The 15512-nt window shown below is 39.1% G+C and overlaps 1 protein-coding gene across 4 annotated transcripts in view; it reads right to left on the bottom strand.

Annotated features, from left to right (window-relative positions):
- LOC126998459 (microsomal triglyceride transfer protein large subunit-like) overlaps window positions 1-15512 on the bottom strand; it is a 43721-nt gene that overhangs the window by 2490 nt on the left and 25719 nt on the right. For 3 of the 4 annotated variants that reach the window (XM_050860164.1, XM_050860166.1, XM_050860165.1), the window contains 13 exons: window positions 10919-11109; window positions 10268-10471; window positions 9941-10090; window positions 8614-8779; window positions 7667-7812; window positions 7389-7549; window positions 5788-5945; window positions 5096-5217; window positions 4493-4705; window positions 3077-3295; window positions 2354-2566; window positions 1500-1694; window positions 474-628 (listed from right to left, as the gene is read on the bottom strand). In XM_050860164.1, the coding sequence (XP_050716121.1) occupies window positions 474-628; window positions 1500-1694; window positions 2354-2566; window positions 3077-3295; window positions 4493-4705; window positions 5096-5217; window positions 5788-5945; window positions 7389-7549; window positions 7667-7812; window positions 8614-8779; window positions 9941-10090; window positions 10268-10471; window positions 10919-11109 (2293 nt within the window). Of the gene's footprint in view, window positions 1-473; window positions 629-1499; window positions 1695-2353; window positions 2567-3076; window positions 3296-4492; window positions 4706-5095; window positions 5218-5787; window positions 5946-7388; window positions 7550-7666; window positions 7813-8613; window positions 8780-9940; window positions 10091-10267; window positions 10472-10918; window positions 11110-13287; window positions 13679-15512 lie in introns of all 4 variants that reach the window. The other variant, XM_050860163.1, reaches the window with a different exon arrangement.

Here is a 15512-nt window from a genome sequence, read left to right as displayed (position 1 = left end):
AGATATGAGGAATTAGTATGCTTCTATGATGCAAAAGCATAAGGAATCTGCATGAGGCCAGTAGGCCTACACAGGGCAGTTCCTGTATATGGAGAGAAGAGTGGTATGATATGATGTGAAAGGCAATGAGGATCTTTTTGAAGCAATTGTGTTTTTCCACAGGTCATCCTAAGCAAACACAACTTGTCTCAAAATGTTAACATCTTGAAAATCAACTATGGGCTGAAAGAACATCATGCTCAACCTTCAAAGTCCCTACAAGTTAACTTCGTTGCCTTATAATGAGATGCCACTTGTGAGACAGCTCCCATATAAGTGCCTGCATGCCTGTTGCCTTAACAGAAGCAAATTTGATCCTTCTGCTCTCATGGGTCATATATCTAATATATCTCTATTATATCCTGACATTAAATACTTTTCTTTCATAGAAATTATAATTCTATTGATTTAAAAAAAAAAAAACATATACTGACCCAATTTCAACAAGACTATGAGCATCACGGTTCCATAAAGAAATTTGAATCTGCCCAGCCATGTCATAAGATAGGGCACCATTCAGAAGCAGTTCAGCATTGAGGCCATTCTGCAGAGGCACTACTTGAAGGTGGTCCTGCAGCAGAAGTGTGCCCTGCCAAAAATGGAGAAGTTAGACATAGAGTACACTGTGCTCAAAGCATACTGCTGTTATTACACGTAGCCTTATCATTAAAACCAAATAATAAGCACAATGCAGGTGGGAAGTAAATATTCAGGTAGGGTAAACCATCCATCACCTGAGAAAGAGGCACTCAGTGAAGTTAGGTAACAGTAGGACACATTGGACATGGAACAGAGCTCAGCTGATGGTAGAAGTGGGGCTCAGTACCACCTTTTGTCATGCCATTTAAGAGTTAAAAAAGAAAGAAGTCATTAATAATAATAATAATAATAATAATAATAATAATAATAATAATAATAATAATAATAATAATAATAATAATAATAATAATAATAATACAGAACAGAGAGGAGCCGCTTTTCCACCTGCGGCAGATGGAAAAAAGGAAAAGAAGCCGCTAGGCCTAACAAACCCTTCAATGTCGTAAGTTTACATAAGACTGCATTGATAATTAACTGGTAGGATAAGGTGACACATTTGTTATATTCAATTTGTCTGGAATCAACAAAATTACCTGTTGTACTCTGTTGTTTAATACATGCTGAATTGAGATGCATTGCTTATTGGTTACATCTGAAACCATATGTGATTATAGAGGTAAAGGATGTTTTGTATGTACTGGCTTATGTGTATCAGGAGACATAAGGAATTGGGTAAAACAATATTTTGATTGCTATGGAAACATCCAGAATTTACTCATTAACGCTAAGGCTTCTTGGTAAAATAAACAAAGCAGGACACAAAAAAAAATACACGTAAGCACTGCACATCATAAATGAGCACCATGCAGCAAACAAAATGTATGACAGGGTACTGTGCCTCATCAGTAAGCTCGACGCACCTGAAGGGCCGTAGTTCTCTCTGAGCCTGTGCCAGACCAGACGTGTCCCATCAGCTCTCCTTGCCCCGTAAAGAAAACATAAGGGCGCAGCTGGGTGTTCAGCACTGCTATCTCTATACCAGCGTTGGCCTCTTCTCCATCATCTTCAGCATCCTCACCACCGAACACACTGAGGCCACCAGCAAACATACTAAACTACAAGAAACAAATGATTGGTGGGTTGACAAAACATCAATATCAGTACACAAAAAGAAAAAAAAAGCTCTGATAAACATCTATCCATTAGCTTTAACTTGTTTGCTCTTGTAACTTATAGACGAAATGCAACAGCAGCTGATCATTTTATTAATTTTGACATTGGGACATCTCTGAAGGATAAGATGACTCGGACCCGAGAAAAACTATTTGAGGGAACTTAATTTTCAAAAGATAGCTGAAAAGTCATCAACATAAATTATAACAGGCAATAATAAGGTAACAATACACTCAGGACATCATTTTACCTAAAGCACACTGATGCATATCCCTAATACCTTGTTTCCTCTCAGTGACTGTAGTAAGGGCATGAACCAGCTGATGTCCTTTGGTCAATAAATCAATTACCAACAAATGATAACAAAGCAGTTCCCTTGTCAACTCAAATAGAATAATGTCCTTGCAGTTATATTTCATTAATAAAAATAATATACTGCTAAAAGTAAAATTTATGCATAATCACCACACAAATACTGATGTATGAGAGATGACTCCAAAGACATCACTGTCCTTCAAAATTTCAGAAGAATCTTTTCACAAAGAAGAATTTTACTTCATATAAGTTATGCATTACTCTGAACTCATAGAAACATACTTACTGACAACAGTCTCATGCGTGCATCATCCACATCCACAAACACATCAACAATGGACCTCTTGAGCAGACCGCCTTGGATTTCTAACATGTTACTGAACGAGGAGTTGGCACTCTTGTCCTGAGCCAGTGGACGTGAAAATGCTGAGGAAAGTCCTGCTTGTCCTAGAATATGGTAGTTGCTATACTTGGATTCCTTCAAGACTTTTCTCAAAATCTGGGAAATAAAAAACACAAGGGAACATGTTTAAATATAAACATTTTAATACTTTTTTAATTGACTGCAATTTGAATCAACACTGTATGGTGTCATCCTGCTGGAGAGTGTGATCAGATGAGAATTTAGATAGGCGAGGAAGGATGGACATATGCCTATACAATACTCTGCAGTGTTTTTCTTTATGCAACCCTAAAGTTTAACTGTAATTATTTTGCAAGCCACAAACTCTACTCACAGACATTGCACCTTCATTTTTTTCAATGGGAGGATACACTGGCATCTACTCCTACTCTTTAACAATAAGCATAATCTAAGGCATGACATAAGACCCAACACAACATGCCTTTGTCTCCTCATGATCTGGAGCCAGAACTTCTTTTGCTTGTATGCTGATCATTTCTTTAATTGGTGACTGCCTTGTTTTACAAGGCTGAATACTTAATTATATAATAGGTTTTCTCTAAAATATAAAGTTTGACTCAAGACAACCAACAGGTACAGGCTTACCTTTAACAAATCATCATTTTGTGAAGCTAAGTCACGTAATCTTCCCAAAAGGAGGGTATTTAGTTCTTTTGTACTTTGTGTAGTCATGATTTCCATCATAGATCTGACAAACTCCTCACTGGGTTTGTTTTGAAGCAGTATGTCTGCCACCATTGCCCTCACACTTGAGTCATGCTGGCGATCAAGTTCCAAGAAAATCCTCTCCAATCTCATAAAAACCTAGAAGTACAAAGTTTTCTTGGTTATAATACAACATTTTAATGAATCAATTACTTATTAATCTTAGGCGAAAAGAAAAATGGACAGAATAAGGCAAGAGGAGTAGGAGAGCAATAAATAAACTATGATTTCATCAATATTTTCACCAGTGACCTTATTCCCCACAAAGCAGTTATAATGACATGTATTCTAAGGGTCATGTTTCAAGTTCAATAGAACTCATTGGTATTTTTCATAATAGTCGTACAGCCATATCTTTATACATGATGCAAATGTTAAAATATTCAAAACTTGTTTTTTTTGACATATTAAACTGTCAACCAATCACCATATGATGAGTATTTAATAAATGTCATAATAATTGGCAAATCATGTAACCTGAGTATATGAATTTTGTACTACAGTCAAACCTTACTTGCAAAGATTTGATATATGGAAATCCACAGAAAGAATGCAATTTACTGGAAAAAAAAAATCAATGATTTAAACCGCTGGCCAAGTACATTACATGACTCTGTGGTCAACGACAGATGACACCTGTGTGCACATGTCTTCCCCCACCTGGTAGCCCAGGGCCCAGGTCCAAAGTGTGTTAACTGCATTATCAGCTAAGAAAGCAACCTCCTATGCTGCATTATGGTCCAAAGAGCCAAGGTATGACATCACAAAGTTGCTAGCAACATAGCTAATAGCAAATGGTGCCACTATAAAAATTGCCTGTGCCATGACGGGCTTGGGCCAACCACCAGGCCCCTGAAGAAGGCCTACTGGCACTATAGGCTAAACACATAAAAAAAACTGTCCCTGAGGTCAGTGTTAACTTGGGAAACCTTCATCATCATTATATTTTTTCATGAAATAACTTAATTAAAAATTTTTAGCTTGAGATGATTTTTTGTGAGTATATAAAGCAAGTTTTTCCATAAAATTCCTAGATGTACATACTAAACTAAGTGAATGACACAACAGTGCTACATGCAGCATGAGAACAGTCATACATGTGTCAATAGTCCAGTTGTTGCATGGCAGCATTGCCAAGTACAGGAAATGTTGCCTCTTCATACTGATTCAAATATTTTTTTGGCAGTACTGTCATTGTTGTCATCACCATCATCACCCTTGCCATTACTATCACTACTGCCACGCTTGCTGTTTCTTCATGCCTGTCACCCCTGTTTTGAGTTAAAACTGACTAACCTCACTAGTTAAGTAAGAGCTGGGCATTGTCTGGAGGGCTCGTGTGGCAGTGATTGCTGGCTTACGAGCTTCTCCTCCAGCAAAACTTAGAAGTACATCCATTGTGTCCTTGGCTCTGAGGTTCTTGAGGCTCCTGATGTACATCAACTGACAATCCTCTGCTTCACAGTTTTGTAGTTTCTCAAGAAGCAGCTTCTTCACCCCTGCAACTATCTACAATATGCTGGTAAATAATTTGATTATCTATAGGTAACAAAATGTTTTGTACAGATAGTCAAATGAATGCATGGAGCATGAGTTCATGTCTGGGAGTCAAGGTTGGCTTCTAATAAAAGAAATATTGCTTTGGTACAATGCTATAAAAGCTTGTCCTTATTAGTCCTCTAGACCTCTTTATTTGATATTAATAAATATGACAAGAAAATCTTCAATGTTTACTTGGGTAATATTTCTCAGGACATGTGAGTTGAATCACTCATCATGGTAGACAGTTATTATAGATAAATCCGAGAGAAATTTCATCATAGCATTTCAATATTGTGTTTGTCGTATCTTGATTTAAGCGGTCAGAGAAGGCAAAAAAACTTATATTTTCCTACTTACTTTTGTGGAGTTAGCATCTTTAGGCATGTTGCTGAGGGTATGGGTGAGGGAGGCCATGGTAAGCACCAAAGTCTCATAAAGCCTTTCATCTTTAACACCCTTTTTAAAAAGGCTGATCATGTCTGGAAAAAAGTATTTATTATTTTGAGTTGCAAAGCATCAGTTACAACCAATTTATTACAAGATGAAAGAAGTATCACACCATTTTCCACTAAATATAAAAAAAATCAACTATAGTGTATGCAATTTCATTAGAATTTGTGACAAAGGTGCTTTGGACACTAAGCACCAACTTGTTTACATGAGCTCAATCTGACCTGGCTTTTTTTGGGGGGGGGGGAATCATACCTTCCCTGTACCAGACCACCTCTATAATGTATGCCAGACCCCATAGTTAAAACTCAGCCAAGAATAATGTTTTTAATATAGTTTGTGTCAATAATGTCAATCAAAGCTCGATGTAATGGACTGTTTCACTTGCTTTATTTTGTACACTAATCCACTACATCCAGCAAAAGCACTCTTTAACCTCATGCTTACACTTTTACTCCTCAAGAATCTCCTCACTTCCCTTCCCTTTACTGATCTCTCCCTCTGTTCTTATATATTGGCTAGAACTGTTCATAGATGTCTAAATATTCCTCCACTCCAAAGACTACCTCATATCATGTTGCCTTGGAATTATGACTGACCTCTGACTACAGCCCCTGAAGGATGAGTCGCCAAGGAGAGACTGATGAGGTACCGCTCAGGTAGCTCTATTGATGACCCATTGAATTTTAGCACAGACAAGGCAGCTTTGTGGGCAGGCAGTGTTTGGGTTGCTGCTGCAATATCCAGCAGCTGAGGCCTGGATGAGAATTAAAGAAAACATGTCACACATTCAATATAAGGTTCTTTAAAAGGAAAACCTACCCTTTACCACACAAAAAAGAGAAGAAAATAGAAGTCAAAGTTTTACAGTTCCAAATGCCACCTACCTTACCACTCCAGCTATATGGTTGATATTTTTCATAATACTAATAATATTATGAATACATAATAATAAAAATGAAGGCTTATTTGATGAACAATGAAAAATATAAATTGATATTAAATGGCATTCTTAAGACTTCATTAGTCAAAGATTTTTATATATGATGAAATACAAAAATTATGATTGTTATAAAAATTATTCTGGAATAAAAAGGGATAACAGTACTACACAATTAAAAAAATAATTAAAAAAACAAATGAAGGCTTGAAAATGGTAAGTGTTAAAAAGAGAAGCAATGGAAGACTGAGAAAAAAAATCCACAAAAATACATATTTGCAGATCCCAGCTGCTTATTCTCTAAATCTTATGAATGATTTCATGGACAGACACGCTGATTAAATTATAAGATCATCCTTGCTTGGTGGGATCATTTTCTGAACTTACAACACTTTTCCTGCTTTAACACTGGTGTACTGCATGTCCAAGCAGTTACTTACCAGTGTCTCATCTTTGACAGATTTTTTACACATTACACTTTCTCTATGACTGCAGAGGTGCTAGAATTTTCCATATTACTACAACTATCTAACATAGAGAGACAGGAAGCAAGCATCATGGGTTACAAAGCAGACAAGAGTTGAGAAATTAGGGATAAAAATTGGATGACAAAAGTAACAGAATAACAACTCAGGAATTGCAGAAGTCAAGGCAAACAGGGGACCAGTTGGAGAGAGTACGGCAAATTAGAGCATTTGTAAAATGAGTAAATGAAAAAATAGGTGTAATGGATTTCTCCCCTTGGATGGGAATACCAATTTGGGGAATGTGTTTGGTAGATTTACAAAAGGAATGAAAATTTTTTTTTCTTTAAGTCGCGGCCTTTTGCGCCAGTAGGCTTGTTCCAGGTGGGGCCTGATGGTTGGCCCACTCCGTTCTGGTGTAGGCGAGTGTTTATAGTGGCGCCATCTTGTTATGGCTCATGCTGCCCCCTTGAACTCATTTTTGAGCCTCTCTTTGGAGAGATAATCTAGAGTCTGGATTGATGGGTGGTCTTCAGGGCAGCATGTGGGTAGTCTTAGGCCACTCGGTGGTGACTAAAAAACTTCAGCTGTGTGGCGGCCAGGATTCAAACCCGCGTCCCTCCTGGAGCTCCTGAACGCAGCGCCAGCATGCTAACCACTTAGCCACCGCCTCTCCATTTGAATGATTTTTATAGTATATATAAATAAATAGATAAATAAATACACATACACACACACACACACTCAGTGGTTAGAGATCATATATCTACTATTAAAGAAAAAAAACCTAACTTACAATATTCTAGCATTTTTCTTATCTTTCAGCACTGCTTTGATAGTCTCTGGATCACTTTCTCTCATCTTCCTCAGGAGGCGAGTGAAGGCTATGGCTGCTCCCTGACTCCCAAGGTTCTTGGGACTTAAGGTGTTGTGGAAGTTGTTGACAAGATCTTTGAGCTGACAAAAAAGAAATAAAGCAGGTGTTGAACTTAGTCATCGTATGCTGTAAAACTAAAATTCAAGACAATGCACACACACACATGAAACTTTTCACACATATTACTTTACACTTACAGACTTGCAAGTAATACACTCTTTGGCTTCTGGGGTGGTTGTCAGCTGTTCCGTTACCAGTGTCTTTCCTAGCTGGGTACCAATAGATTGTATAGCTTCTGCTGCAACTTTACCAGTATATTTCTTAGTTGATACTTTTCTATTTTCTGCAAAAAAGCAAAAGTAATAATTACTAAGATAACACAAGTAGTTTTAGGTTATTTTACTATAATGCTATCCACATGTCAGAGCAACACTGTGATATGACAAAAAAGACTTCCTGTCAACCCTTGACCCAGTCTGACCTTGAACATCGGGCAATGTTCAGAAACCTATTCGGGGAAAAAGTCATGCCCTATATGCTGTAAAATACAGTATACATAAATAGATGGGTTGAAGGCTATTATATGGCATGTATGAGCTTAGGAAGGGAGGCAGCATTCATTTGCAGATTTTGTTATTTTGTGAGCGTCTAAGGAATGTCACTTGGGTGGAAATTGAGAGATGCCCATGGTGTAACATTTACCATGGCTTTGAATGATGTAATGCATATTATAACACTGATGATCTATGTTAATAAAAGGTAAAAAAATCTAAAATGAATAAATAAGCTTGAAATGTTACAAAATTGCAGATTAGTTAAATAAAACATTTAAGAACATTACTTTAATGTAGTTCTTGAGTGAAGGACAACATCTGTATAACAATGTATGCTTTCAAATAAAAGGATGAAATGACTTCAAGGTATGACAACATGTAATTCATTTACTGTCAAAGCTTAGAAAAAAAAAGAAAAAAAACATATGCCAAAAGGTTTGCAATCCCTTATTTTCTATTTTTCAAATCATGATAACATTGAACCTGGATAACACAGAATGAATTAAAAATCTTGAGATGTTACAAAATTGCAGATTAGTTAAATAAAACTTTTAAGAATGTTACTTTAATGAATTCTCAACCACATTTACCTTTGAGCTGAAGAATTTGTCTACTGATGACCTCTGCTCCAGACTGCTTCCGTGCTTCCACTCTTAGGAAATGTGTTTCCACTGATGTTGCTTTTCTAAGTATTTTGTCATCTGCATTTAACAAATAAGTTGTTGTTGCTTGACTGTTGACTTCTGCACCAAGAACCTGCAAATAATGTAATCCTTTTACACAAGATGCATTTAAGGGTAATGGCTAACAAATTATGCATTTAGCATCTAAAGACAAAATCTGATATACATTGTATAATGCTGCACAGAGGTTTTTTTTTTCAGAGAATAAACAGAAAAGTAAATGTTAGTCACTTCTAGTAAGATAAAAAAAAAGAAGAAAAAAAAGAAAGCAACATGAGATAATTAAGCAATAAGACAGCAGAACCTGCCATCTCTGATATATTCAAGAAACCCTTATGAACACTCACAACACCACCAATATATGCATGTGAACCTAGTTTAGTTTACCTACATAGTGATAATCAGTAACAAATTAATTGATGTAATATTCATCAGTTTCACTTGGTATTTGTGGGAAAAACACAAACTGCAAATGGATAAAATACAAGCAAAAGTAAAGGACATAATAAGGTGATCAAACCAAGAAATGGCACTGGTCAGGACACACAGGAAGGAGGGAGAACAACAGATGAATAAAAAGAATGATAAAGTGAAGAATAATTAATATAAACATGCCCAAGGGGAAGCCATTCAGCAGATGGTGTGATGAAAAAAAAAAAAGGTTGCAAAAGTTTACATCAAAATTAGTAACTTGAGGCACAAAACAGAAATTAATGGAAAGGTTTTGGATAGGGCATGTCCTGCAATGGCATGATGCAGGCTGATTATGAGCATTTCTCCAAAGCATCACGTCTTCTGAAAAAAACATCACTAACACAACATAAAAGGACTCCCCTAATTGCAAAAAGTATATACGTACTACAATTTTCATATATCATGTATTTTCTTACCTCAATGTTTTACATAATATTACATATGTTAACACCTAAAAAATCATAATGTACTATTACTATATTATATAATAATATGCAATAAGTAATATAATATGCAAAGCCAACAAAATACAGTAATAAGTTACAGTGTAATTAGGTGGCTGTATCAGACACAAATGGCACTGAATTAAAGCAAAGGTGATAGTAAGAAGAGGTCTCACACTGGCTGGCATTAGTTACTTGAAGATTCAAACAGAGTGTCATATCCATATAAATATTGCTATATAGCCTAATGTGTCACATCACTATCTGAGGACTTACAGCTGAACTTTACCTATACATGAAATGACACATATCCTCACCTTGTCTGTCTGGTTGAAGAAGGGCACCGGCAAAACATTTTCACATTTATTCTTGAGCTTTGTGACATGTGTGGAATCAACAAGTTTATATGTCACTTCACACCTTCCTGATGCATCAATCTCAGTCTGCTTGATGCTCTTGACTTGGTACTGTAAAAATACATTCCTCATATAATCTGGTTGCTTTTATAAGAAATGCCACATCCTTATGTCAACTTTAATTATAGTATTCTTATGCATAGTAAGCTTGGAATAATTACAGGAAGAATTTGGGTTTGACAGGAAGATTATTGGAACTATGATTATAATGATAGATGTTTTAAATACCTGAAAAAGACTAGCTATTCCCTTCATTATGTTAATGACAGACAACTCTCCTCCTTCAACATGATAGACATCTCCAATCTGCCCATTGTTCCAGTGCACAAAGAGTGGGTGCAGCCTGTAGCTTTCCACTCTGGATGACTTGTGAGCAAAGCCCTCAGGTGAGGGTCCTTGACGAGCCTTCACTGACAATTTGGGTGTCACCACCTGCATGAAAAAGAATATGTACCATAAGATAAGGACAATCAGGGTACCAGAACAGAAAATATCTGCTGAAATTCTGGTTGCTACATTTTGTGGAGCATTAACAACACTATGGATAATGAAACCTAGCAGTATGTGCTTCATGGGGAAACTAAAAATCTCAATACAGCAGGATCTCACAAAGAATTAGACATTATTGGTAAGATCTAACTGGATGAACAATAGTATGCAATGCAAGAGAAGCTTTAATCAAAGCATACATACTGAAAAAACAATGTGGAAATAGACTTAGAGTCTTCATGCAAAGTATATGGAATAGAAAGGGTTAATGAGGTGAGCTTACAGACTGTTTGGGTTTAGCCAATAAAATACACTCTTATCTTTGGTGGTGAACAAGCAACAAATGTAAGATTATGTTGACGCTTAACTTGTGCAACATATGCAACTAACCGTCAACTGCAGTATCTGCTCATTAGTGTTGCTGGGGTGTTGCCACACAGGGGTGACCTCTGCTGTCAGTTCTACCTTAAAGCCAACATCTTTGGCAGTGGAGACAGGTAGGGGCTGTGGCTCGTTAAGTAGTACTGATGTCTCATACTCATACACATACAGTGTTCCGACCTCAAACTGTCTGGTGTACGCTGCAATAAGAAAAGATCCAATAAAGAAAAAGAATAATGCATACCTATGAAGAACTGTCTGGCATGTTTAGTGGATCACTTCAAAACTCAATAGTGGGTAGAGAAGTGGCTATGAAATATGGATATAAATATCTTCAAAACCTTTTTCAACAACTGAGGTACAAAATATTCAATGCAATCAAGGCAGTGACAATCTCGCTGTGTGTATGTGCCATGAATTTGCTGTGTGATGTTCAGAGGCTTAGCAACATTCAGATGCTTCCAATAAGATATTGAGCTGTGGTAGTTGTTGGTAACTGGTAATGGTCACTGAGCAGTTTCATATTGATCCACTGAGCAGCACTGAATACACTAAAGGAACTGCCATGCCAAACTTAATCATGTTTAAAGCTTCAAGTCAAACTGCAGTGAGTTCCTCCTGAGCGCATGCACTCTCACACACACACACACACACACACACACACACACACACACACCACACAAACATGCTGTTTGGATAAACCTACAGGATGATGCATAAATATAAGGGTATCATTCCATTTTATGGACAAAGAAATGATGAAGAAAATAATAACAACAATGATAAGACCAAATCTTCAATATGCTGCAGTTGTGTGGTCGCCTCACAAAATGAAAGGATATCAGAAAGCTGGAAAGGATAGGTACTGAGAATTGCAATTAAAATGGTCCCAGAACTCTCGAATATGACGTATGAAGACAGATTGAAGGAGATGGACTTGAGGACACAGGAATAAAGAAGGGAGAGAAGATCTGATCACGTTGTATAAGTTGGTAAATAAGTTTGATGAGGTGGATAGAGATAATCTCTTCTTAACTGCGAGAACGCAGGGGCTGAGAGGACATAGGAAAAAACTTAATAAAGGAACCTGCTTGAGTGACAAAAAAGTATAGTTTTCCACATAGAAGTGTTAACACATGGAACAGCTTGCGGGAAGAGGTGGCGGAGGCGAGCAGTGTCCACCAAATGAAGGAAAGGCTGGATAAATGTAGATATGAAGACGGGACTATTAGAGCTGAGCTCGGGCCCAGTAGACTTCAAATACACACACACACACACACACACACACACACACACACACACCGCTCCGGTAGCTCAATCGGCTAGAGCGCCGCGCTACAAGGCTTCACGGCCAAACAGGCGGCGGTTCGAGCCCCGCTTAGGCCGGATTCTTTCCGTTGACTAGGAGTGGTTACTGTCACCCCTTGAGCAAAGGGGATGGGGTGTGTGAGGTCCTGGCAGTACCCAGAGATCGACGATAATGAGCATGCACTTGCTCGTGACGGGAGGGTACCTGCTGGCGAAAGCGAGTCCAACTCGTGATCAGGCGCGCACACACACACACACACACACACACACACACACACACACACACACACACACACACACACACACACACACACACACACGCGCGCACGCACACACACACACACACAGACATATTTATATATATATATATATATATATATATATATATATATATATATATATATATATATATATATATATATATATATATATATATATATATATATATATATATATATATATAAGAGAGAGAGAGAGAGAGAGAGAGAGAGAGAGAGAGAGAGAGAGAGAGAGAGAGAGAGAGAGAGAGAGAGAGAGAATATAGATGGATAGATTATACACACACTTGTACATACACCACAAAATATTTGATTTCGTCAATTCTAGGAGGAAAATCAACATGCACTGGAGGACTGAAGAATGATGCATATGAGACAAGACTTCCACATCAACATGACTTCGCTATTTGTCTATGCCAAATCATAAACTCTTGAGGAGCGAAAACAGACGAAGAAAATATACAGTTTCTTTCACTGAACACCAGGGAACATAAAAGACCATGTCGATCGATGACTGTGCTACCACTGCCTTACACCTTCAGCCTTACCTGAAACAAACAAATACACGTACTCATCCAATAATGGACTATAACGTACAGACATAAACAACTTGGGCTTAGCGCCACAGAATCTAAAATTACGCCTCCTTGGCCACCACCCCGACAGCATCGCTGCCAAACCAAGGTCAGCAGCATTTCAATGAACCAAGACACACGCCGGTCACCGCATCAATCTTGACCTCCGCGAAGTCACATGGTCCGCGGAGGCCTCTTGACGGCGCCACTCACTCACCTGGGTACGAGGAGAGCAGCACAAAGGCGTGGGCGGGGGCGAGGGCACACTGCAGCACGGCCCACAGCGTCCAGGAGAGGGTGGCCATGCCCAGCGTGAGGACGGCGGTGACCCGGCAGTGCAGCATCAGCACGGGGGTCATCACAACGCTCACCAACATGACCTCACACGCCGCCACGGGGCACGCCACTCAGGTCCTCATCACTCACTTGTTACTCAACGTTTCTACTATAACCTTAAACACCACCACTCCTACGCCCCATTCAGTCTCCTATGGCACTATACGCACTCGATCTCCCGTGCCTCGCTCTGTCATCTGGCCATGACGTCCTAGTGGGTGGGTGCTTCACGTCCGACAGTTTCACGCGACTGGAGCAAACGTTACTTGGGCCTGATGAAAAACACTTCTTTCCAGATGCATGTTTAACCGTCACAATCGAGCTGACGATAACCAGAGAGCAGTTCGAGTATGTGGTTCGTGTTGCAATCCTTTACTTTTAGTTCCGAATAAGTAAAGTCTATGCGGGTATGATGGCGGATATTTTACAGTCGGAGCGGTACTACGGACGGGTATCTGAAGAGCCAGCCCATGAATAGGACACTCGGCAAAGGGAGTAAGGGGAGGGATGACGTACTGGAGGTGGTTTCAGGATGAGAGTGGGAGTCGGAGAAGGAAAGCGGGTTGTGGAGTAGTGGTTGTCTATTCTCTGGATTTCATTTCTCCCATACGAATGATGGTATATGGAACCTATGTAACTCATGATCTGCAGAACGGACATTAAAACTAAAAGCTATGATCGTCACTTTGTCACGATTTTCTTTTTGTATTCATGATATTTCCTCGTATACCCTACTCATGATATTACTCCAAACTGGGCTACCCAATAACAACAATGATAATAATAATGTCATAGAATTATTATTACTCATGCACTATATTCATTACCATTAGTCTCAGTATAATGGTTGGGTTTGGTCAGGAGAGCGGGTGATATAGGTTGGCGGGTAGGTTGGCGCGGCAAGTCGCCCGCATTATGATGGCGGGGTAACGCGGCACTTCCTCCCGCCCTTATCCCTCGCCCCTTCCTTCATAGCTTCGTCTCGGAACGCCAGGGTATAGCATAGCGGCCCCTCGTGGTTTCATTCCGTCAGTCCTTCAACAGACGCTCAACCTTACTCTATCCATCACTTTAAATGTTAACCAGAGAGGCAGCCAGCCATCCTTAACCAGTGAAGATGTCAAGAGTTAAAATGACATGTTCAACAGCGACTCTCGGGATGTCGATTTGTAAAAGGCATTCAACAGGCGTTCAACTTTCTGACTTTACTTAAGATTTAACCCATCACAACTTCACTTCACCAATAAAGATTTCAAGGTTTAAAGAAAGTTAAGAAACCCTTCTCATGTTTTCGTCGCTATCTCAGGTCATCATTGAAATTATACCAACCCGTTCCATTACGTTAATCTCTTATAATGAAATCCCCCTACAACTTGAAGATCTTCGTAAACGTACAGGCATCGCATTCTCAAATACTTCGGGGCTAATACACTCACATTTGACTAGGCTTTCGTAGGCGTTGTGGGCATCTGCAGGGGTAGTTTTATGACCCTGGTGGTAGTTTGACCCTTCTTGTGCACCATGAACATGAAAAAATACTCCTGAGAACCCGATTTATCCCCTTTTCAGCCTTTGGAAATAGTTGATGTGAGAGCCGAAAGCGTCGAGGATACGGGCCCAGTTCCTTTATTGAGAATGCAATTAACACCTCAGCTAAGCAACTTTTAAGCAGCTCATTCCCTCGCTCTGGTGCTTCCCACATAACGGGTGTAATAGGAAGCGATTCATCCCACCAGTGACCTTGACATACAACCACCCTGCAACTGAGGGACCGTGTAGTACTTGAGGTTCTTTCACGTCTTATTAAACTAACATCTTTCTTGCTTGACTCACTGCTCACCAATCAAACCCCCGTGCCCTTGACATGCAATCTACCCTATTATTAAAAGATCTTCATTTACATACGGTTCCTTCACGCCTTATTATCATCTTTCCAGGCTGACTCACTACCGGGTTCTTTCCGCGTAACGGGTGTACTACATAACCTATATCAAACCGGTGTCGCCTTTCAAGCCTCGTGCCACAAACACGTCGCGCCTCCCTCCCTCCCTTCCCGTTGTTGCCTGCACCAGTTGTTGTTCAGCGGCCAGTCCCATCCTTCCCACA

Source organism: Eriocheir sinensis, chromosome 14, assembly GCF_024679095.1.
Source record: "Eriocheir sinensis breed Jianghai 21 chromosome 14, ASM2467909v1, whole genome shotgun sequence".
In the NCBI taxonomy this organism is placed as follows: Eukaryota; Metazoa; Arthropoda; class Malacostraca; order Decapoda; family Varunidae; genus Eriocheir; species Eriocheir sinensis.
The sequence above is the reverse complement of the archived record's forward strand: the minus strand, read 5'-3'. Positions and strand labels throughout refer to the sequence as shown.